General features: G+C 38.9%; 1 protein-coding gene across 2 annotated transcripts in view; it reads left to right on the plus strand.

Annotated features, from left to right (window-relative positions):
• Positions 1-25,247, plus strand: part of arnt2 (aryl-hydrocarbon receptor nuclear translocator 2) — a 108,254-nt gene that overhangs the window by 55,959 nt on the left and 27,048 nt on the right. For both annotated transcript variants that reach the window (XM_084722239.1, XM_084722247.1), the window contains 5 exons: positions 490-575; positions 11,018-11,094; positions 13,685-13,819; positions 17,538-17,612; positions 21,903-22,054. In XM_084722239.1, the coding sequence (XP_084578365.1) occupies positions 490-575; positions 11,018-11,094; positions 13,685-13,819; positions 17,538-17,612; positions 21,903-22,054 (525 nt within the window). The remainder of the gene's footprint in view (positions 1-489; positions 576-11,017; positions 11,095-13,684; positions 13,820-17,537; positions 17,613-21,902; positions 22,055-25,247) is intronic.

Genomic DNA, 25,247 nt, shown 5'->3' on the forward strand with positions numbered 1-25,247 from the left:
GACATACATTTATTTAGGCTAAATAAACAGGGCATCTTATGATTTAAGATGAAACAAATGAGATAAATGAGACAAAATTAGTGCAATCTGGAAGAATTAACTGGTTCTCATTTTTCCCTCTCATTAGTAAAACTTTTTAATACATTTTAAATCTTAAGTTTGCTGAATTTTTTCCATACTGTTTTATTTATTTGGTGACCCAAATAAAATCTCCCGTGACCCACCTGTGAGTCCAGACCTGGTCTTTGGGAATGACTGCCTTAAAGATACTGAGCACTGATGCTCAGCCCGAATTACTGCCCTAACGCTAAGTAAAAATGCTTGTAACCTAAAAGCCACGACTTAAACAGAGAGATGAAGCCAACTGTTTTAAGTATTAAATGTTTGTAAAGGTCTGTATTTTTGTTGTGTCCTTCCACACCTGCGTCTTCCTACCTAACATGCTGCTGTGCCTGTCTTTGTCTGTGTGTTTGTGGGTTTGATGGACAGGAATGGCCTTGGACCCTCTAAAGAAGGCGAGGCTCAGTACTCGGTGGTGCATTGCACCGGCTACATCAAAGCGTGGCCTCCTGCAGGTAAACAAACACACACACTGGATGCTCTTGTATCTATCCCCGCTTACCCCAAACTTCACCTCCCTGCATGACTTCCTGCTCAGAATCAGTGTGGCCCAGTCTAAGCTAAAGCAGCTGTGGGCTCCGACACAGCTTTGGATCAGGCCCCGGCCTCGACCGCAGATCCACAACAGCCCGTGTGGTTCTGGGACTCATTCAGAGCCGCTTTTTTTGAAAGTCTGTGTTCTCCTTTGACGTAAGACTCATCCTATGATGTTCAGGCACAGAGCAAAACAAACATTTTGTATCTTTGTCTCTGTGTGTGCGACTGCTGGAGTGTTTTTGCAGTCTGTCTTCATGATGATGAATTTCCCAGCTGACAGTGCGGATGTTTGCTGTAACAACAAGCCTGTGTGTGGAGGAGTGTGTCTCCCCTACCAGGAACATCCCAGGAACTCCAGGTGTTCCTCTGTCTGCTCCTGTCTCTCTGTACGCACAGGATGTGGAGTCATGCACAGGGTACCTCCAGGGTTCTCCAAATATAAATGTACTCTTTTAAGACTCTTTTTTTTTTTTTTTACTATTTAACATGAAATTTAATGCCAACTTCACAACCATACTGGCAGAAATATTAAAGATATATTGGGAAATCAGCAACAATTATTTACCAAGTACTTGAATTAAGTAAAGCATTATGATACTCACATTCATATTGCCTGCAAAGCTTAACTAACACATATTTGGATTCTGCTGCCACTTTAAAAAACAGCACTTTTAGGTTCTTTTTCATTACTAAATAATTGCTCTTTAAAAATTATATTATTTTCAAAAAGAATAAATCCAGAACAGGATTAGTTAGACTTGAAAACTTTAAATGTTCCTAGAGCAGCAGTAATGTTTCTAACAGCAAAGTCTCTAAACTCAATAATTTACCCTTGGAAACAATTCTACAATGTCAACAAAATAAATCATATTCCTGACATCAAAATGAGCCAAGTTTAGAAAGAATGAAGACATCAGTTAGTGTCTTCATCCTGTCCTCTGTCCTCCTGTGATGTTTTCACTGCCTGCAGGGACAACTGGCAGTGGGAGGAGAAGCTGATTTGTCTCAGCCAGCAGGACGTTTACAAGAATTTGCCAAATTTTATGATTGGTGGCAAACTGAGCCAAACAGTGAGACGACCGTCGAACAGCTTTTGTTTTAGCTCGCTCCTCGTGTGCTGTGCTTGTGTAAGACGTAGTGGATGGAGGAGAGATGGCAGACAGAACAGACTGACACATTTCCACCACTGTGTTTACGCCTGTAGAACAGGTGTACTGATAAGTGTTGGCTGTTCACTCCTTAAGTTTTATGGCACTTACAGTAACAAGCAACTTGAGTTGGCTAATCTTTTACTTATTTTCACTTTTCTGTCTACTCACCATGATGTCTCTGCTCTGCTGTTCATTTAGTTCGCTCTGTGTGTGTGTGTGTGTGTGTGTGTGTGTGTGTGTGTGTGTGTGTGTGTGTGTGTGTGTGTGTGTGTGCATGTGGAACAACTGCCCTGACACGGAGCAGCGTGATGATAAATCGCACCAAAATGATAGGCGTTTGAGTTATTTATGACGTTATGGGATTTATATAAGCCTATGAAAGGAAAAGAAACAAATAAGACCTTTGACAACAAAATTCAAGATTTTGTAAATGAAATTCAAGACTTTAAAGGCCTTAATTTAGATTTCTAAGTTTTTAAAATGCTTTTAAGACTCTGTGGGTACCCTGCATAGAGCTCAGCGGGTCTACAAGTTTGTTCCTCTGACTGAACCGTCAGCTTTCATGTTTCCTCTAAATATCACTTCATGTTGCAAAGTGCAACTGCAGGGCAGCGTTCACCACATTTGTTATGGAGTGAAACCGGAGCAGATTTAGCGAAAATTGCTGCTCTGCTTGGCTCGCATATTGTGATCTCATCCACATCCTGAAGATAAGCAGTCAAAAATCTATCTTTGGAGAGTGAAACACTCACCCCCCGTAGGTCGGAAACTTGGCTGTAAAAGCTTTGTAGTTTGTTATTTTATGATGACCAGCAGCTGTAGTCAGCCAGAATACACATTTGTTACACTGCATTCCCATCCTCACACTGTTTTCACTGAGATAAGAAATATCTTAAGATATTTCTCAAAGCTCTCCGATATCCAGTCCCACCTTTCTACTGACCTGCAAACAGAAATCCAAACCTCATAAGCCGTCAGCCATCTGAAACCCTGGAACACAAAACAAACTCTGTTTCTTTTCTTGACTACTTTACTTCTTATTTACTTCCCTTGCTGTTTTGGGGGTTAAATGAATCTAGTGTCCATGAACTGACGTTATGCAAGTGCTTGTTTTTTTTTCCAACATATTTTTGTTTCTGACAAGTGTACTATAAACAGCAGCAATGTAATCATGCAATCATAATGGAATGCACTGAATTTCATCATGTCCCTCATCTGTGCCCTCTACCCCCGAACACCCAAGTAAACAAAACAGACAAACAAGCAAGCAAAAGAGCAAATAAAGGAAAGGAAAAAGAACTGCACTTAATACAAAAACAAAAAAAAAAGGAAAAATACCCCAAAAGAATCCAGAACATGTCTCAGTCCATTAACTGTGGGGACAAGAGTTCTTGAAAATATGTCCCTGATTATTTTTCCTAAGGTTAGTCTCTCTAGGAATGTAGGAATTGTGAGAATTGGTGCAGTCGTGGAACTGATACCTTTTTTTTGTACTGTCATACTTTCATACATGAACATTTGTAGCATCAAAGCATGCTAAACTGTTAACTTCTCAAATACACCACACTCAGCTTCACTACCACACCACTGACTGTTGGATTGTAGCTGCTGCGGTAGTGGGCCAATCACTTGTCGTGTTAAACTGAAGAACGCCTGCAGTGATTGGCTGTTGGCAAAAAGATACAAACAGACATTTTTTTTTCTAGATCTGGGTACAAAAAGGATCAAATGCAGGTATTGTTTCAGTACTACTTGAAACTGGGTTATTTCAGTTGATAGGTATTGAGTACTGATACCCAGCCCTTGGCCTGATGGCCTGTGGCAACAAAATGTTATTCTGTGGCTACCAAATATTCCATTTAGGTGGCTACCAAGTTTTATCCTCAAACTGTGAGCCCTTACCAACACAATGTCTCAGATCCACAAATATCCAGATTCCTTTGTGCTTTTGAATTCAACTTTCTGACGGTGAACAGTACTTGTCATCAGATAGCTGTGTCGGAGCTACTGAAGTCAGGTTTTACTAAGCCTAACTGCTGCCTTATAGAAGAACAAAAGATGGACTATGAAACAAAACAGCAACAAATATTTCTTGAATGGAAACAGGAGTTTAAGTGGCTAGAGGATGACACAAGGATGTAATGTGCTGTGTGTCATCAGTTCCCTCAACTAGCTGAAAGGTCTTGCTCGTTTTTCATCAGAAACAACACCTTCAGGAAACACCACATCACAATTCATTTGAATCATTGACAACACAAGTGTCACAATTAAGGAAAGCAATGTTAAGCTGATTTAATTGCCTTTTCTGTATTGCTCTTACATAAGTTATAATGAGTTTACCACCAGAAGTGAACTTTAGCAGCCAAAGTTAGGGGCTTAGTGGTGTGTGGGGGTAGTGCTTAAAGGGATAGTTCAAAATCAATCATGAAAATCATCATCAAAAATACATATTTTCCTCTGGCCTTTAGTGCTGTTTGCCCATATAGATAGTTTTGGTGAGTTTTGGAGATATCAGCCATAGAGATGTCTGCCTTCTTCCACTATAATGGGACTGAATATCACTCGGTCTGTGGCGCTCGATGCACCAAAAAGTACATTTGAAAAATTCAAAATCAGTGTCTCTTTCCAAAAATCATGACCTGGTCCTTCAAGACAGGCCTTGTTGTGAGCAGCTTCATGTGGGAACTACTTTCTTTTTAGAAGAAACTCAAAATATATATATTTCATTAGATTCTACAGCAGAAAGTAGTTCCTGCATGAAACTGCTCACAACAAGGTTTGTGGATTATTTTGAGTAACAGGGTCATGATCTTGTGAAAGAAGAAAAAGGTGTTGAGTTTTTCAAATTTGTGTTTTTGGCGCTTTGAGCACCACAGGACTTGTGTCATCTAGTTCCATTATACTGGAGAGAAGACTGATATCTCAAAAACAAGGCATTTTCTTTCTGAAAACAAACAAACAAACAAATTCAGTTCCTTTGATCCTCCTTGAAGACCTTAATTTAAAGCATAAATCTTTTTCTTCTATTCATTTTTTTCTACAAATCCTACAAAGAGATTTAAACTAACAGTGAATTGATCTCTCTAACAATTAGAGTGTGTGCCTCCAACAACTAATACAACAATACTTATTCCTCTATACCACAGAGCTCCATTGTTGTTACATGTCAGCGAGCCACGCTGTTGCACTGGATGACATGTTCCTTCATCTCACATGAATTTCACTCAATCCCACATTAATTGGTATCACACATCCTGCTGTCAGAAATAACTCAAATGTGGATTAAGCCATCGTTGAAAATAGTCCTGCAACATTTGCTCCAGTTAGAGTACTATTTCCTCTAAATGACAGGGACCAGCTGTTTTAGGAAATTATACATCCTTGAGCGGCTTTTAAAGATTGGCATCTTCAGTAGGAAGCAGTGGGCTTGGAGCTGAGAATCTTGGACAGGGTTGGGAAGTATTCGAGGATCCATGGACATTTATTACACAACACAGCATTGGTCAATGAATTAGAGTGTGGTTCCTTCATAATACAAACAACATACAACACAGATAAATGGAATAGGTTGACGATGTGTATGTAAACAGTAGCATCAAAATGGTGATGATAACAGGGTTGACATCTAAACATTAAAAGTTCAACATCTGGGAAATATAGAGATTGAGAGACAGACCAACACATTGTTGGGTTGGGTCTTTTCATGGAACCTGACAGTGAGAAAAGGTTAGAATTAACTGCTGTACTGTATGAGCTGAAACCTTTCTGCGTTATTTGTCCAAAGTCCGAAATGAAAATGACCACAAGGTGTCATGAGAGATCAAAGACACAGATTAAGTTGAAATACTCCTTTCACTTGACATGAACGCTACAGCCACTCTGTACCAGAGTAACTGTTTTGTCTGTCCGTTTCAGGTTAATCAGAGTTCAGTTTAATGCAGAATTTTCTCCAAATGAGTAAGTGTGTCTCTTTGACTCATAAGAAATCACTAATAATCTTGTTGAAGGTGTAGATGTTTATAACTGTTAAATTGAGCAAAATATTAATGGAGTTTGGCAGGCAGTGAGACAGGCAGCCACTTAAATCATCATTCATAGTGTGTATTTTCAGAGCAGTGGGCTTTTGCTTTCAAGATAATGGACTTAACACTACACTGACAGATAATTGACAGTCATGAACTCCTGATTGAGGACTGGTCATTGCTTGCAATTGTCATTTTATGAGGTTACGCACATTCTGCAGAGCTCCTGCAGTTTGCCTATGTCTAGAGGCGGGGAGGAAACAACTTGCTTCACTCATATTGCATATAAAGCAGGATTTCAACCTATTTAATATACAGGCTATGGCTCCAAGTCACTATTTGGACTGCTGTACTAATTTTTGCACATGCAATGGCTACATATCACTCCTTTAAGATATCTTTTACCTGCTATACCAAGGGTGGGCAATTATTTTTCATGGGGGGGCCACATGAGAAATTGATCAAGCTGCTGTGGGCCAGACACAAATGAAATTAGGTCCTAATAATGGCCAAATCTTAAATGAAAACATCTCTAATCAAAACAATCTCTATCTCGCAACAATAGCTGCAAAAGTAGCAATATGGATGCACAGCATTTAGTGAATAAAGTTACAGTTTAACATAAAAGACACAGTTCATTATCATTCCCACAACACTGAACACAACACTGGACCTTTTCAAAACAGAGGTCTAATAATGGTTTAACGGTAAGCAAAATGCTATTGACTGTCTGTCAGATTTTTAATTGTTGGTATTTCCATGATGGTCTTGCGGGCCGCACTTTGCCCTGGCCTGCGCTGCACTATCTGCCAATAGAAGGAAGACTTCAGCCTCATACCACATATCAGTATAGCTGTGTTATGAAAACTCACAAGGCCTCAGATGCACTCTCTGACTCCAACACACAAATACACACACAAAAACAATCACTCACTGTACAATGTTTAAGGCAGGGATTGGAATGTACCCCCTCGGTCACGGACCAGGTGACTAGAAGGCTGACGTGGTGAAATGGGGTGATGGAACTGAAGTCAAACACAACAAACTCCCCCGCTCCCTTATAACTTTGAGGTCACGCTGGAATACATCCAGATATTACACAAACACACACACATGCACCGTATGTGTTTTGAATTTATTGACACATGGTTCACTTCCTTGCACTAAAAATACTCCTTTGGAATGTTCTGGACACAATTCTGCTGGCAGATTGTCATCAGGCGAGACACACGCACACACACACTTATAAATCACAGATGGATAACAGAGAGACACGCGCTGCAGACACAGATGCTGCTGCTGACTGGACTGTGTTAGAAGAGAGGAATGTGGCCACGATTGAGGACAGAGTCGTGGTTTTTGTTTTTATGTGAAGAGGAGCTGATGGAGGCGCCTCTGTTTCAACTCTCTGCTAAACTGATATTGGTAACTGGAGAGGAATTTAAGCAAAATAAATCTGCTCTGTGATGCATATTAAACAGCACCCCAGTAAATCTGAATGTGATTAGAGACTTTTTATGTAATTTTATAGACTCTGTGGGCTTTGGATGGACTGTAGATGTTCCTCGGTTTCTCTGGGATTATCCAGGGTTTAAAATCATCATAAAATTGATATGCTCTGGCTTATAGATTTATAGCTGTAGATTGAAAGAATCAAAGCTGCAGAAGGCGAAATGTCATGATTTTAGTCCCTAGTGCAGGTCAAACTCAGTAGCATACTGTGTGGTTCCAGTCAGGGCCTTCAGTAAGGAAGTGAACAGCTGTAACAGTGAAATAAATATGAAACAAATACGTGTATCACTGCCATTTCACTATTAATCAGGAAAAAACCTCACACGTTGCACAGTTCCACAACGTTCCACTTAGAGCTAGGAGTGGGAGAAATACTTGATTTTTAGATCCATCGTCATGTGGACTTGGAAGATTCTGAGTCTAAATGTTGAATTAACATGATGTTGATGGAGCGAAAAAGGTGGAACTCAGCAGTGCAGCACCCGGACAGTCTACAGCACACGCACACTAGAGTTATCAGCAGTTAACAGGGAGAAATATAGACCCTTTTACGGTTTGCAAATAGTGAGCAAGCTCCATGTGCAGTTTGACAAGAGAAGTGTGGCGGACCACAACGGCGGTTGCAATCACGAGCAGTCCTGATTGTGTGGTCAGTCCAATCGACACGTTTAATAGCTTGCAGCCATAGAAGTCGCTGATTGCTCTGAAACAATCGTGATCCTGTTGGAATCTTGAGTTGACTGGTGGGATATCGATCCTGACAGCTGTATATGCCAAAATGTGTGTGCAGCTTTTTCATAATGTTGGCTGCAAATGGGTCTGTACCTCATCATCACAACAGGCAGGGGATGCAGTCATGTTTTGATCTTGTATCTTAATAATTGCATTTGCAAGACGAACATGAAGTGCATTGTGAAGACTTTTTATGCCATGACCTAGAGAGTAACATTAAGATGCTGACAGAGCAGCAATCAGCTGTTACGAATGAGAACGGCTGAGCGGCACACACTGTGACATTAAACATGTTACACCACTACCGTGGTGAAGAAAATCACTGTTTGCTCAGCCTGTTTCACCTCAAAACTGTCTCCGCTCTGCATCCTGCACAGTGATTGCTGGAGACCTCACGTTAACACCGTGGAGCTCTCCACCTCCACCTCATGTTTTATTCTCATACAGGCAGGGAACTGTAAGGTGCTTACAGATTGATGCATTCATTAATTAATGAAGTTAACTTTTCAAAACAAAAGGCTGCAGACCATTTAATTGCCAGTTAGTTTCCAAATTGTATTTTAGGGAAACTGGAGTAAAAGACTGCAAATTGTGCCCCCTTTTTTTGTTGATTCCATCAAGAATATATTCTGAATCAAACTGGACAAAAAGATTGCCAATTCTAAATGTAACATGTACATTATGCTTACTTCTAAAATAAATCAATTCTTGAGTTTTAGGGAGAATGGCTGAACATGAGCAGCTACAGACAGATACAATACAACTGATTCACTCTGACTTAAAAGCTTAAAATTATGATGTAGAATCATTTTTTCATTGAATGGTTACCATCTGAATCAGCATCAAATCGTGAGGTACCAAGAAATTCCCACCTCCACCAAGAGCCACTGTACCACCTGCCCTGACAGTTTACAGCTCACTTTATTTTGTAGTCAGCTGTGATTTTTTAGTTTCCCACGCTTTTTATAAGCGTTTGTGCCATAGTGGTTTGCATAGCTGCCTTCCATGCAGTTGACCCTGGTTCAAATTTTGGTTAATGCAGATGTCTTTTATAGGGCAGCAGTAGCTCAGTCCACAGCGAGGGAACCACATCAAGTCCATTCAAAAATAATTTAATTTCCCTTCTTCTTTTTCTTCTTCTCCAGTTCAACTTTACTGTGATGTGTATTAAAAATATAATGAAATTCTTGCGCTCTGGCTCTCTGCCTTAACCAAACCGACAGTGTGAGCATAAACATTTAAGACAAACACAACAATGTGAGGTACGTACGAGGATCCATTCATAATCTGCACAAAATACTTGAAGTTACATACAACGTGTGGTGTGTTCATGCCTCAACTTTCGAGTCTGTGTTAAGAAACTATTACTGAGATGACTGGTGTGTGATTTGGAGCTCCGCTAACATTTCTTAGAAGGAAAGATGGAGAACAGACCACGAGGCTGGTGTTAATGATGTTTTGTTCTTTCCTTTCGCAGTGTGTGGTGATAACGTTGTGACGTTGTGGTAGCTGTGTGCCAATGATTCTTCCTCTGTTTCTTCATCTTCTGCTTCATCTTTACTTTCATTTGTTATTGTTTTTCTTTTCTTTTTCCTCATCATCTTCCCTTCTTTTTCTTCACATTCTTTTTCTTAATTTTCCTTTTTGTTCTTCATCTTCTGTTTCATCCTCTGCTCTTCTTTCATTATCTTCTTTTTCTTAATTTTTCTTTATTCTTGCTTTTATTCATCATCTTGTTTCTTCATCTTCTTTCTTCTTCTTTTTGTCTTTTTCTGAATCCTCTGTTTAATGTCTTCCTTCATTATTGCCTTTTTCTCCATCTTTCTTTTGCTTTTTTCTGCTTCTTTATCTTCCTCTTTTTCTACTTCATCTACTTCTTTTTTCCTCTTTTTCTTCTTATCCATCTTCTTATTCTTTTGCTAGCATATAACTAATTCTTAGCACCATCTGTATATCAGTGAAATACCATTCACCTATCACTTAGTACCAAAGACCTTTCTGTCTCTATTACCATTGATGTCCAGGTTCCTATGAATGGCCGACACAGATCTTCCATATGAAATGGTTTCAGCCTGGCCTCTACTCCTAACAGGATTCTTTATAAGTGGCTGTGATCTTAAAGGGGGAATTGTAATCGGACAGTGAAAGCACTGAATAAACAGGGGTGGCATACTCCACTACACTTGTCTCAAGAGCTGAAGTGGCTGGAGATGTTTTCTGCAGAACCGATCTGCTGCACTGTACAGTCACACCAGAGAACTGATACAAACAGCTCTGTGTTGAGAGCTACTGCGGCTCCAGCTGCATTCTCACCATCACATCAATGTGGGTCATGTTTCAAATTCTGTAAAGGACCGTTTGAGCATCTGAGATTTTATACCACTTATCAGTTTCAAAATCATTGTTTGTCAATCATATTCCAATATGATAATGTAAGAAATGTGATTTAAAGCCTAAAACAAGGCCTACAGGTGCCTCCACCCAGCTTCACCAGTTGAAAATGCAACATGAGCATGACTTTTGATAAGAAAACGTGAGCAGTTTCACTGTCAATGACAGGATTGATGGAAGTGTACAATCCAAGTGCTACTGTGGCTGGAGTTTACTGAGATCCACTGTGTTTAATGGGAGAGGAGCCATCAGAATGGAATTGATTTGTCTGCTTGTGTTTTTGTCTGGAGGAAGTTTAAATATTTGTTGGAATGAGTCTGGTGTTGTGGCTGAAATCTATCTTGCTGTGTGAAGGCTTAATGGAGAAAACATAACTTATAAATCATTGTGGAGGAGCAGTGGCCATGTCAGCCAGTGGATTACCTCTCACTGCTGCAAAGTTCAAGTAGCAAATGGAAAAATGAGTGGTTACACTTGATGAGAAATGTCGGTTAAATGGCACTCATGTTTCACCTCCCTCTCCATCTCTCTCTTTGTCTCTGTCTCCCTCAGGTATGACTATACCGGATGAAGACACAGAGGCAGGTCAGACTGGAAAATACTGCCTAGTGGCCATCGGGAGACTGCAGGTGTGTATATATGAATATGCTGCTTCCATCTGAGCCTCTGAGCTTCGAAGGGGGGAAGTAAGCAGGACAAACTTTAAATTCAATTGTATTTTGGACAAACTGTGTTTGAACACACAAGTCAAGTAGAGAAGTGGATTTGCTTCAGGAGTGGTTTGAGTTTTTTATGATTTAATTTGATTTGATTTATTTATTTTTGCTGTGGAAACTTTTAGAATCAATCATAACTGACATGAATTGAAGCTCGCCTTGAGACTTATTTGCCTGGGACTAGTATTTCCACAGGACCTAATGTAATTTAGAAATTACCTCCCACGCCTGAGTTTCATGCAGCACAATAAGTAGAGTCTGTATTTTACTCTTACAAAACTCACTATTATGTTTGTCCATTCAAATTAAAAAAAACATCATTAGTCTTGAAAAAAGCGTAGATGTTTACAACTGTTAAATTGTGCAAAATGTTAATGGAGTTTGGCAGGCAGTGAGACAGGCAGCCACTGAACTCATCATCCAGAGTATGTTATTTCTTATTTATTTACATTATCCCCTAAATATGAATGTCTGTTTTTCAGCAGCCACATTAATAATATAGTTTCAAGTTGTTTTGCCCTCTTTCTGCACGTGTTATAAACATACATGCACATTTACAGCTCATTTAAATCAAGTAACAGCTGCCTTTTGGCTGTGCTTGAATATGACAACCTTTCGCTGCTCCTAACCGTCACCATCACTCATTTTAAACGTCAGTACTGCCGATCTCACAGCACAGCTGCTGACTGCTGTTCAATCAAGTGTCATACTTGTTTAGTTGTCTGACTGCAGAAAGCAGATGTTAAAAACAAAATACATAAAACAGATGTTAAAAACAAAACATGACCTCAAATCACCGAGATACCGATTCACCCCAAGATTATCCCCAAGACATGGAGTCAAGGCTCTACGTAACATCAACATTTCAGAGGCAGAGCGTCCTGTCTTCAGCAGCCGCATTAATAATGTACTTTAGAGTTGTTTTGCCCACTTTCTGCATGTCTTACAGCATTAATAGACATTGCAGCTCATCACCATCAAGTAACAGCTGCTTTGTGGCTGCACTTGAACATGACAACCTTTCGCTGCTTCTAATCGTCATCATCACTCATTTTAAACGTCAGTATAGCCAATCTCACAGCACAGCTGTTGGCTGCTGGTCCATCAAATTTCATACTTGTTTAGCCGTCTGACAGCAGAAAACAGATTTGTTGTGAAAAACAAAATACGACCTCACATGACTGAGATTCACACAGGACTGATGTAATCACAGGACCTCTGTGTCTGACATATGGAAAGTAATCTGCAGTGAAATCTTTACTTTACAAAGTACAGAGGCAGATTCTGCTCTAAGATCACAGACGACCTGAGCAATTATCACAAATTACTAGAAGTCATTTTGTCACTTTGATTTCCTCATTTATTAATTTGCTTCCTATTTGTAGTTTCATTTATTTATTATAGCAGTTTTTTTTTCCCTGCTCATTAATTTCATTTTCTTTCCACCCTGCTTGGAGCAGGGTGACCACAGGTCCTTAAAAAGTCACATTTAGAAGTATTAAATGGTCTTAAATTCTGCTCAGGGAGGCCTCATGAATATTTATGTATGAATGCTGTAATGTGGGTCTAAAATTCACTCCAAGGGCAAGAATTAAATTTGAATGCCTCAGTTATCCTGTTACAGCCGTTTAGGATTTTGCTAACAAATGTATTTGGACAAAATGTTTTTTTAACTAGGGATGTTAGTGATGAATCATTCATTGCTTAATTGTGGTTAAGAATTGAATTAATTAAAACAATATTAATCAATAATTAATCAATAGTGTAGAAATGGTGGTAATTATGCCTCATGTGACATTGTTTTGTTTGGCAGAGCTGTTTGAGAGAGCCGTTTTCTCTCTTCTCTTGCCTCTGCCTGCACCACTGTCACCGCACACCTACTGCCTCGCCCACACAAAACAAGCGCTCCCCCCTCCCTCTCCTCTGAACCGTATTCTACTGAATCATTAGCTATTTAAGATTTTTAAGATGCATTGTATCATTGAAAATGTATCAAGATACGTATCGAATCTGTCTTAGAAAGTGTGATGCACACCCCTACTCAGAAGTGACATTAAAAACTCTTAAAAAGTTTTATATTTAACTGTCTGATACATGCAGAAACCACGTAGTGGGAAAACACTTCTATGAAGTGAGCCACAGCGACAAAAAACTATCATGGATGCTGCGTTTTCCATTATTAATTAATCACAAATGATTTGTTTTTAATCTCATCGTCTGCCACAGTCCCCTGACACACAACTCACAGCTTCAGTGAGTTGACACTGTGCCACTATTGACAGTCACAGCTCAAATAGTGGAAGTAATTTCAGACTGTTTTATCACGGAGTCTTGGATGAGATGAATACATGTGAAGCCAGTGGTAAACAGAGTCAACAGTAACTTACTGCGCAAAACACTGATGAAGTATTATTTGTGCTCTTAACTCTCTATTTTCCTTTTTAAATATCTTTGCCGATGTTGCTAAATGATGAATCCTAAACCCGTGTGTCCCCTCCCTCAGGTGACCAGCTCTCCGGTCTCTATGGACATGAACGGCCTGTCGGTGCCCACAGAGTTCCTGTCACGTCACAACTCGGATGGTGTCATCACTTTCGTCGACCCACGCTGCATCAACGTCATTGGTTATCAACCTCAGGTTAGAAAAGCATTCATGATGTGTCATCAATTTACCTCAATGGCAGAGAGGACCAGGCCTTTATTTGAAACAGGCTTAGATTAGAGTATGCTATAAATTCCTAGTTTTTCTCATTTATATGAATAAATTATGCTGAGATTTTAGTAAGAAGCCTGACCGTTTTCTGATCTGCTCCTGTTGTAATGTACTGTCAATGCAAACTCAACATTTTCTCCATGTTAATTTGTTTTCTTGAGTAATTCATATAACATATCATGTCACACTCACCAGTCTGCTGCTCTCATGTTCGCTTGTGTAAACAGAAATACTATTCTCATTCATTAATTAATTACACTTGCCTCAACTTTGACATTTTTTGGATTGCTGCTATCGCCAGTGAAACTCAACACCTCCTGTGCAGTTGTTTCCCAATAAAGGCCTTCCAGTTGTTCAAAGGCGTAATCCCTCCTCTTCCCGGTCGGCTTATGAAAGGAATGCACAACAATGGATCTTATCAGTATCTGACATGCAGAGATTTTCCAACTCATTTTGGCTGATACAGACAAATGCTCATATAATTTTCTATTTTCTGTATTTTCATATAAAATCTAATTACAGAGAACATCAAGTCTCTCTCTCAGTGGAATTAAAATATTATTGTGTCTACTGTTATCGTGATGACCCCCTGTCACATGCAGACATAAAATACACAACACATTTACTGGGCAAAATAAGACAACTGCTGACAGTTTTTTTTTTTCTCTTTTTTCTTCACAAATTCGTCGTAATGATCGTGATGACAGCTCTGAAGATAACCAATTAAATTTGTGGTGCTGAAAGAATGTGAGGAATACTTGCAACATGTGACCATAATTAAAGCATCATCTTATCAGCCTGTCATACAGATACTGATGACACTGAGATTCCTAGTTTCAATGGCGGCGACTTAGCAGCGATTGTAACAACAGCAATACTGAGAGCATCAAACTGGCGAGTACGAAGGATCCAATGGAATCATTGCTGTAGAAATATACAGCATGGGCACAGTAATTCCACCCCCTTCTATGTTTCTTTCCTGGCCTTCATTAGCGACAAATCATTCCTTGTTCTCACCATTATCATCTGCCATTATTTTAATACAGGTTTTCATTTGAGGAAATTAGAGCAGTCCTCTCATTACGGATCAGTGTTTGTTTGAGTGCTTGCAAAGCTTGAAAACACTTGAATTTCAATGTAGTTTTTTCGAGGTCTGAAAAGTGCTTTAGTTCTGGATAAAGTGCTTGAAAGCTACTGGAAATTGCGATTGCATTACTTTCATAATAAAACTGTACCTGTCTGAATAGTTAGCTTTTTAGATAAAGAAATAATAGGTTTTATAGGATACCAAGTTTACTTACAGACAAGTGAGACATTTTGAAGCATGAAGCTTTATTCCTGTAATTTTTTTTTTTTAGTTTTCCTTTAATTTGTCATCCTTAATGTGACTCACGTAATGTGATTTTGGTTGTTTAGCACAATAACATATGATTTAATATGACTGAATGATAACGTGATTTTATATTACTGAATATGACTGTAAGTTACTGGAAAAGCTTAAAATGCACCTTCAAGTTCTTGAAAAGTGCTTGAATCTAACTTTGGAAAAGGTATAGGAACCCTGAGGGATACACGGGATATAAATGCCTATATCTTTGAAGGAAATTTCTATTATTATTTATTATTCCAATAATAAAATTATAGTCAATATATCATTTAGAATAATATGAAATTTGAGCACTTGAATTAAATTCTTAGGCAAAATGCTCTATAAAAGCCAAAGTACAGGCCTGTTTGTGAAGTTTTATGATGAACTTTACTAGAAAAAGCTGCTGAGTCAGAACTGTTGTTTTTGTTTTAACAATGATGTCATTAGATTTGGTTCAGTCAGAACTGTGGAATATTACAGTGAATCATCCATCGTCCACCGTCAGTTGCTCATGAAGTCCACGTTATATGAATTTTCTTTTAAAATACAAAAATGTGAGATTAGTAGTTACCCTATCATTATCATGAAATAAGGGATGAGACTAATTTCAAAATAAACTGCTGCTTAGACCAGAGAATTAAAAAGAGTAAGGAAAGTGTCCTGTTCCTCGACATGCCCACCTGACAGTTTTCACGGCTTCATCTGTGAGTTACAAACACTTGTTTTCAATCACTTTGGCCTCTAACCTTGAGATAACTCAGCAAGGCTCTGTTACACAACCTCAGTCACGCTACGGACTCAGATGAACTCCTCAGGCTCCACATGAGGAGCAAATTTCACGACTAAGCACTACTTTGCATTATCAGCTCCGCACACCGGTTAATGTGTTGACAGTGGAAACATGCAGACCAGGATGAAAAACAGTGTTGTTTTTGTTGTCTGCGTCGCTACGTCAGACATTCCTGTGGTCGGTCAGCGTGTGCCGCTGTTGACTGGGTCTCCCCTGACTCAACAAACCGCTCCGAAGAAACCGCTGAATGAAAGAGTTATCATTCATAACAAATAGATCCTGTTAGTATTCATGCAGACATTTACTGCAACACATTAATCTTACTTTTCAAATGATATATCTGGCATTAGATTTATTGTTTCATCTGATTCAGCTAACTGGCATTTAATCTCTTGAAGAAATGATTCAGTACATTTAAGAATAAAATAGGGAAAACAAAGAGACACTGAGTTGGACCTCAGGCTGGTTAATTTATCACAAAATGACATTTGGATCTGCAATCTACAGACAAATGCAGCTTCTTCTGGTTTCAACATTAGTCTGTGGCTCCACTTGTATCATTGATTCAGTAATTGTGCAGTAGCAGTGCTTCCCAAACTTTGTTTGTCGGGGACCCAGTTTTTAAAAATGACAGTCCATCTTATCCAATTTTCGGTAGGCCTTATGAACAAATGTTTGTACATAAACAAACGTTCCTGACCATTTTTCCTGCTGTTTCACTATCACTTTACATACAGTTGATTGATGAATCGATCAGTTGTTTGATCTATAAAATGTTGTAAAATGTCAGTGTCAGAAAGTAATGAAAAAGTGTTTTCCAAAGTCCAAGATGGCGTCCTCAAATGTCTTGTTTTGTCCACAACTCAGAAATATTCAGTTTACTGTCAGAGAGGAGTAAAGAAATCAGAAAATATTCACATGTGAAGCAGAAATCACAGACTTTTCACTTTCTAAACTCATCAAACTGATTAATCAGTTATCTTAATAGTAAGTAAATATTTTAAATATAAATAAATATAACTATAATATTCCAAAATATATTTTAGCTTTTTCATAAATGAAACAAAATAAGTGCATTTTTTGTAGAATTTACAGGTTCTCAGTTTTTCCTCTCAGTAAAACAATATGCACATTTTAAATGCTTTATAAAAGATGCAGTGCAGATATAAATCTTAAATTTGGAGAATTTCTTCTGCAGTGTTTTATTTGGCAACCCAAGTAAAATCGCCAGTTTTGGTGTGTACTCTAAATGTACCAGCCTTCCCTCTGTCAGTATTTTTCAGATGTAAGATCTGTTGTTGATTGCCAGTTTATTTAAGGAGAAAAAAAATCTTACAATCCTGATGTAGTGTGTAATATGTAGTATAAAAATATGTTTTAGTGTTTCTTGTGTATTTAGATGTATTTGTATTTGATTACAGCAAATGTACCTTTTATTTCAAGAGGATAAATTGCTGTTAACTGACTGCTGTCCTGCCCTGTAGGACCTGCTGGGGAAAGACATTCTGGAGTTCTGCCATCCTGAGGACCAGAGCCATTTGAGAGAAAGTTTCCAACAGGTAAGACCTAACCCTAGCTGATAATGGACCGAAAGGTTCCTTTTTGAATTGGAAAAACAGTAGCAGAGATTATAGGGTCAGAACCTGAGAAATGAAATGAAGAGAACGCAGGTTGGGATGGAATCCGGTCCGCTGTGGTGAGGACTCAGCCTTTGTACATGGGGCATGCACTCTGCCTGGAGAGCTACAGTGACGCCCCAAACTTAAATTGTTGATATGATCAATTGTACATGGAAGTTAACAGGGTCCTGAAACAGAAGTGAGGCAGCTAGATCATCTCAGTGGAGAAGATGCTCCACACTGTTGTTCCCCACTGAGATCCAGAAACACACAGTCATGATGGTGCAGTGGTGTTACAGAGTGATGCTGAGTGCAGAGAGAACTTTTTTTAATCTAGTTTTTATTTCATTTTTCAATACTGGAGATTAGAGCATGGCAGGAAATCAGCAGCCTCTAAGGTTAAGGTTACACTCCTTTCCCTACTCCATCTTGATAGCACATGGGTAACATAACCTATATGTATATATACATATACCACTATGAAACTTCTCACAATAAGGTCTGTTGGTTATCTTGAGTAATCGTGCCATGATTTTTGGAAAGAGACAATGGTTTTAAATTTTTCTGATGCTTCTTTTTAGCACTTTGAGCACCACAAGCTGAGTGCTATTTAGTCCCATTATATTTTAGAGAGGGCAGACATATCTACAGCTGATTTCTCCAAAACTCTGCAACTCACACCAAAAAAATCTACGTGGTTAAACAGCACCACAGGGCAGGGGAAAAATATTTACTTTTGCTTTCGGGCTGAGCTGTCCCTTTAATCTTAAACTTAAAATTAGAAAAAAGAGGAAAAACAAATCCAAAAAATGAAAATAAAAACCATGTTCTGTATCCTAATTATTGATGGTGAATCGATTAGTCGATTTTCAACAAGGTCAAGAAAAATGAACAAAATTAACATCACTAGTCAACATATTGAATATAAATGGCCACCTAATGTTACCTGTATGATTTGCACAGTGCTAATTAAAAAAACAAAAAAAACAAACAGAAACAATAGTGGCTTTTGGACATCCACACTAACATCAGTTGTTTCCTTTATTTCCACAGCAGATCCACACTAACTCCTCTCCACAGATACTAGACACAACATCATAGGACACTATTTAAAAAAAAAGTGTAATAAAACTCCTCATCAACGTCAGCAGCTTGATGGTAAATTTCACCAACAGCAGGAATGTTTTCCTTCTGCTCGCTGGCTCTCATCCAGCTCAGCCACAACCTCTGCATGCACACACACACACACAGACACACAATCCGTCAACACTTGTTGGTGGACGGCGTGTGTGTTGATGGATCTTGTATGTATGTACTTGTTATTCAAGTGTACGTGTCTTAGCAGACATGCTAGCCTTCATTGAGCATGTATTAGTGTGTTTTGACTGACAGAGCCCTGGCAGGCTGAATGATTAAGTTCACTGATTATGCTTTATATATCTGTCTGTGAGTATACTTAGCTTCTTCAGTCAACAGCAGAGTTCATTCTGATTAGAAGTGGGTCAACTGCAATTTTCTTACGTTATATAACATTGAGTAATACAAGTCGATTAGGTGATGAAAAAGAACATCTGTCTGATTTCTCTCTGTGTCTTTGATCTGTTTGATTTGGTCTCCATGTAATCTTATATACTTTATTAGATATGGGTACTTATTTAATTTGATGTAGTTATCCGGTGTATTTGATTTAATTGTCTGTTATGTAGTCAAAGAGACTGCCCTATTTATTAGAAGCACAGCCTCATTCTGATTTCATAGTTGAACATTTTCCTTCCTCCTCCCTCTCTGTCTGTACTGAAAAGTCCTCACAGACAGCCTGTCTGGGATCATCCTCTGAAGTCGTTTTAGATCTGTTTCACATCAGGTTAGAAGTGCAGTGATTTCATTACTTATCCTGACAGTCAGCAGAGTGATTGGCTCAGTGGAGGGAAATCAGGAGCACAGTGCTGGTAGCAGTAGACTGCTCCAGAGAGTACATCATACAGCAGGAATCACTGCTGTGTACTTAGAAACCAGGGGTGTCATTACACAAACCACAGAAAGCCTGAAATCTTATCCTACCTCAGTTTAGGACGACGGTTAGGATTTTTGGTGTTACAGAAACCTGTTTCCTAAGTGCATTTAGGAAAACATCTCATCTCATCTCAGGATAGGAATTTAGATATTGCAGAAGCCTCTTAACTGAAACATTTCCAAAGTTAGGAGTATTAAATTAAGACGGCGTAATTATAAAATAACTGACAAAAATGTCAGCCTCATTGTTGTTAAGCCTGTGTGGTAAAGACACTGAAGACGGCAAACAACATCAACACCAAACGCTGCTCAAACTGTATGATGAATTTCCCAGAGCATGTATTAATTGATATACACCGACTGTATTTGACAGATTTGGTTCAAATCTGAATCTTGTAGATAATTGAGAGGAACATTTCCCAAAAGGGTGGGGGTTCCTCTCCTCCACCCACACAATTAATGCCTGTTTTAAATATAAAAAAAAAAAAAAAGCTCTGCAAAGGTAAAAAATATTTCTGCTTTTTTTTGTTGTTGTTTTTACAAAATAAGTTCTAATACCTTGTTATAATGGCTTACATATAGCTTTACACCTTGTCTTCATTTAGTATGCAAGGACGCATAAATATGCTAATTGTTCCTGCCCTCTCTACACCCCCCAACCCCCACCTCTACCCTTCAGTAGCCGTACCTGGCTTCTATTCTGTTTTGCTAGCCAAACACAGCAAGTAGCTACATCCAGCTTCTCCTGTGGGCCGGGCATTGCTGCTAATGATATGTATAGCCCCGCCCCCTCAATTAACAGGATTGGTTTCTTAGGTTTATGACATCATAAACCAGCCTGACTGCATCTGTTTTTTTTAGATTGCTGACTGCAGTTTCAAAGCAGCAAATGCTCAGACATGGTGTTTAGTGCTTATTTCACGCCTGAGGTGTCTTAACACATGAAGAACACCATGTGGACGTGTTAATGAGGTTAAAAACCTGATTTTCACTGGAGGGCGTGTATAAGGAGGTCGAATACATGCCATGAGTTTAGGAACTGCTTCTGTAATAGGAAGAGAGGATTTTTCTTATCTTTGAAACTGAAGTTAAGATATGACAAGCAGTTTGTAGTTTTTCCTGTATTGAGGCTCCAGGGTTATTAAAATGTCTTCAAACAGCTGCTAATTACACTCTTTAACAGGAATCAGTTTTGATGGTAAATGTAGGCAGATGAAGCAACAGATTCAGTGTATGTAATATTGACCAGAGTTGCAGTGATTAGTCAGTTAATCAATTAGTTGTCAAGTATGAATCAACTATTTAATCACCAACTATCGATTTGACAAATATTTAAAGAAAAAAAGTCAAAATGTGAATATTTTCTGGTTTCTTTAGTCCTCTTTGACAGTACACAGAATATAGTTGGGTTGTGGACAGAACAAGACATTTGAGGACGTCACCTTGGGCTTTGGGAAACACTGATCAACATTATTTACGGTTTGCTGACATTTTATAGACCGAACAACTAATCAATTAATCGAGAAAATGATTGACAGATTGATCCACAATGAATATAATCATTAGTTGCAGACCTAATATTGACCAAGATGTGTGGATTCTCCTGCTTGCTGAGCTTTGCTGGTTGGGCCTACATGTACCAGGATGCATTGCACATGAGCTTCTGATACCATGTATCACCACCCTAGCCTATAGCTATAACTTTGTTGGCCAAAGTAGTGTTAGGTGACAAAAAATACACATCTAGAATAGTACATCCTCTGGTCACCCAGAAGACTAGAAATCCAAGCTGAAATACCCTGTAGTTCTTATTGAACACCAGCGACATCACTGTGACATCACCAGATGAAGGAAGAACAATAGTTTTTGCAGCAGGAGATCTCAGCTTTCTCAGTCAATATGGCAGCACCTTCATTCCTTCAGCTGACTACATTTACCATCAACACTCACTGGACATCCACATCAAAAAGGGTGTATTTTCCCTTTCTCACTCCTTGAGTTGAAAAAATGAAATGGAATAAATGTGCCCCCTCAAGACTGCTCTGCTAAAATTTAGACTTGATTACATCACAGTTAACTCAATGTTTCACTCTGAGGTGAAATTGCTGAAGAAGATTGTATAGGGATGAATCGATCTCTGCGGCTCTTTCCTCTCCCAGACTCAACTGCACATATTAGAGACGGTGATATTAATCAGTGTTTTTCCTCCCTCTGCAGGTGGTGAAGTTGAAGGGTCAGGTTCTGTCGGTAATGTATCGTTTCCGGATGAAGAACAGGGAGTGGATGCTGATCAGAACCAGCAGCTTCACCTTCCAGAACCCATACTCTGATGAGATCGAGTACATCATCTGCACCAACACCAACGTCAAGTAGGTTCCTCATACTCATCAACACCCCTTTATTTATTTAAGTAGTGTTAAGATTGTAGATGCAGACGTTACGTCACTTAAGGTTTAATATACACTGCTCCTTGTATGAGTGAAACAATATTGAGAAAGTTAGGTTAGAGGGTAATTCAGTCTAAATCAAACAGCCCCAGGTGTGACTATGCTGTCATCTGTACTTCTACACAGGTGTTGCTTTAATGGAATGCCACTCTCGAAAGATGTATAGATGAGTTCAACCCTAATAAGTATATCCTTCAGTATGAAATGAGGGTTTCAACAGCTCTGTTTGGACCTGAGATGTCAGCAAGTCACTTTTCTCACCTCGCTCTGTTCTCAGTATCAGCGCTTCGCTGTCTTACCAGTCAGGAATGATATTTTCCAGATCCAGACCATTGAAAAGAAGCAGTGTGAGTCCCCAGACTGTTCAAGGCAACAGGGATAATATTTACATACTGTTATTGATTCCCATGTTGTACATGAAAGGTGTGGAGTCTCAGTCCCAGTAAACTCTGCTGCTTCTTTTTTATTTAATTTTATTTTTCAAATAGAAATCAAACCCCACAATCACAGTGACAATACAAAAACACTTACTGTACACTACAGGCATCTCAAAAATAAATTGAAATTTTAAAAAATGTGAACATCTACCAGCCACTAACAGATAAAAATTAGTAAATAGTAAATCACTATTCTCTGTTTGAAGTCTACCAGCATTTGGCTGGGGGCTGGTGCTAATTTCCTACCCTTGGATAGAGAGACCAAGCAGATGATCATTCACTCATGTGAGACAGAAGACTGTCCATGTAGTTGAGAAAAGTTTGCTGTACTTTCTTTAATCTTATTAACCTTATCCTCTCCAGAGGTATGCAACTGCTCACTTCTGAGAGACACAATTCTTCTGGTAATACTAGATCTGACTTAAATTTCATCGTAGTGCATTTTTTGGCGATGAGCAGTAGGATTTCTGTAAGCTTGATGGAGTGACTGTGTGTAAGACTGGACTTTGAGGGGCTGCCCAAAAGACATACCTTGGGATCCACTGGGGAAGTGAGTCCTTGTTTTGTGGATAAATTATCACAGATTGCTGAGCTGTTTTTTTTTTTTTTTTTTTTTTTTTTTTTGTGTTTGTACCATGTTGGATGTTGGAGCCCCAACAGCTCTAACATAGAAGTATGGTTAAGAGGCAGCACTTCTTTCAAGAACAGAGGATAATGTCATGTTATGTGAGACATATGAGATAAAAATTAGCAAGACAATCAGGTTAGGAGTTTGTTCTGATCCTGTCTTGCCACAGGACCCCTGAGGATCTTGGTGATGAGCTGGGATGGGCTGTCAGGTCCTCTGTCCCAATGTTTCACAGCCTCTTTTAAAAGATCTGTAATACACATGAGGCCGTTTCTGGTTACTTCCAGCTCAGTTTCTGTCTGACTTCTGTCTCTGCTGAGCAACAGAACAACCAATCAATTATTGGTCCTGCTTGTCAACCAACCTCTGGGGGCTGGAAATACATTTGAAAATCTCAACACCAGTGTCTCTTCCCAAAAATCATTACTCAAGATAATCCACACACCTTGTTGTGAGCAGTTTCATGAAGAAAATACTTTCCTTATAGCAGGAAATAAAGTAGTTCCAGTAGATTCTACTGCAGAGAGAAAGTAGTCCCTACATGAAACTGTTCACAACAAAGTCTGTGGATTATTTATTTATCTCTTTTGAAAAGAAACCAGTTTTGGGTTTTTCAGATGCTTTTTTTGTCGCTTTGAGCACCACAAGCTGAGTGCTATTTAGTTCCATTATATGTAAATATATATTTTTTTAAAAAGTTCTTCACAAGAGAAAAAAATAAATAGCTAAATAAATAAAAAAAAAAGTCAGCCTTCAGAGAGATACCCTGAATTGATTGAGTGAGTTATCTGCTTCAGTGGGTACTGATTTATTCAGATACACAGTATATTTCATAGTTTAATTGTTTATTTATTTCATTTTTACTTATGAGTTTAATTCAGAGACAGATATTTATATTTTTCATCTGACATTGATTTAATTTGTTTCTCATTAATATATTTCATCACTTATTTATTTCTTAAATTGTCTACTTTATTAATATAATTATAACCCCACCCATCTTTAATGCTCATCTCCTGTTGGCAGAGAGTTAAAACCCAAACAGTCTTTCGGTTCATGGGCTTATAACTGTGAGCTCAATGTATGATTTGTTGTGACAGTACAGTAGATTTCTGTGCAGTCAGTGGCATGCGGAGGTGTTAGTCAGTAGGGGGCAGTGGTGTCACTGCTGAGTCAGTAAACAGTGAAGGAATGGAGCCATGCATACATGAGTGAACAGGCACAGCCTTCATCAGGGCGCTGATCAACATGGATCCAGAGGATCACACATCCACACTACAGACTGTAACGAGTCAGATTTACAGTCGGTGTCCGTCAGTCTTCACCTGCTAACATTCCACGTCCTCTTCCTCCTGCATGCGCTCTCAGCTTTCATCATCAGATTACCAATGTAAACACACAGCTAATAGCTTTCAGTCACGACTCACGTGTGCGCGTGTGTGTTACAGGCATGAATCACTGCCAGCAGCACCCTCAGGCTGAAGTGGCACCCAGAGCATTAACAGAATATGTTAGATTGATGAGGTCACTGTAGAATAAATGGATGTCGTTTATCAGAACAGCACAAAGTTCAGAAGCAGATGGTTTTCTCCAGTTCCTCACAGCATGATGAATACCTGTGTGCCGCCTCTGTGTACATGTCTGCCTACACTGATGTTATTTTCGAGTAGGAACACAGCGAGCAGGTCTCTCATACTGCTGAGATGGTACATTAATGAACTGTATGTTGGATGTGTGCACAGTGAGGATCTGTGTGCTGCATATTTGGAAAATGATTAATCTATTCATCATTTGTGTGAAAAATTGGTGCATTTACAGAGGAGGTAATGATATTGAGGATGAGGTACACATGACTCAAAGGAGCTGCATGTTGTCGGTAAACTGTCCATTTTTTAGTTGTGATCAATTCTTAAAAATGATTCTTCTCAGCTGAAATAACCAAAAAGATTCTATATTAACATTGCTGAGAAATGACAGCATAATTGTGTGATGCTTCATCACATCTGTTGTGATAAATACAGTTTTAATATCTTGTTTTGAATTTTCCTAA

The sequence above is a fragment of the Lutjanus erythropterus genome, chromosome 1 (genome assembly GCF_056507025.1).
Source record: "Lutjanus erythropterus isolate fLutEry1 chromosome 1, fLutEry1.hap2, whole genome shotgun sequence".
Taxonomy (NCBI): Eukaryota; Metazoa; Chordata; class Actinopteri; order Lutjaniformes; family Lutjanidae; genus Lutjanus; species Lutjanus erythropterus.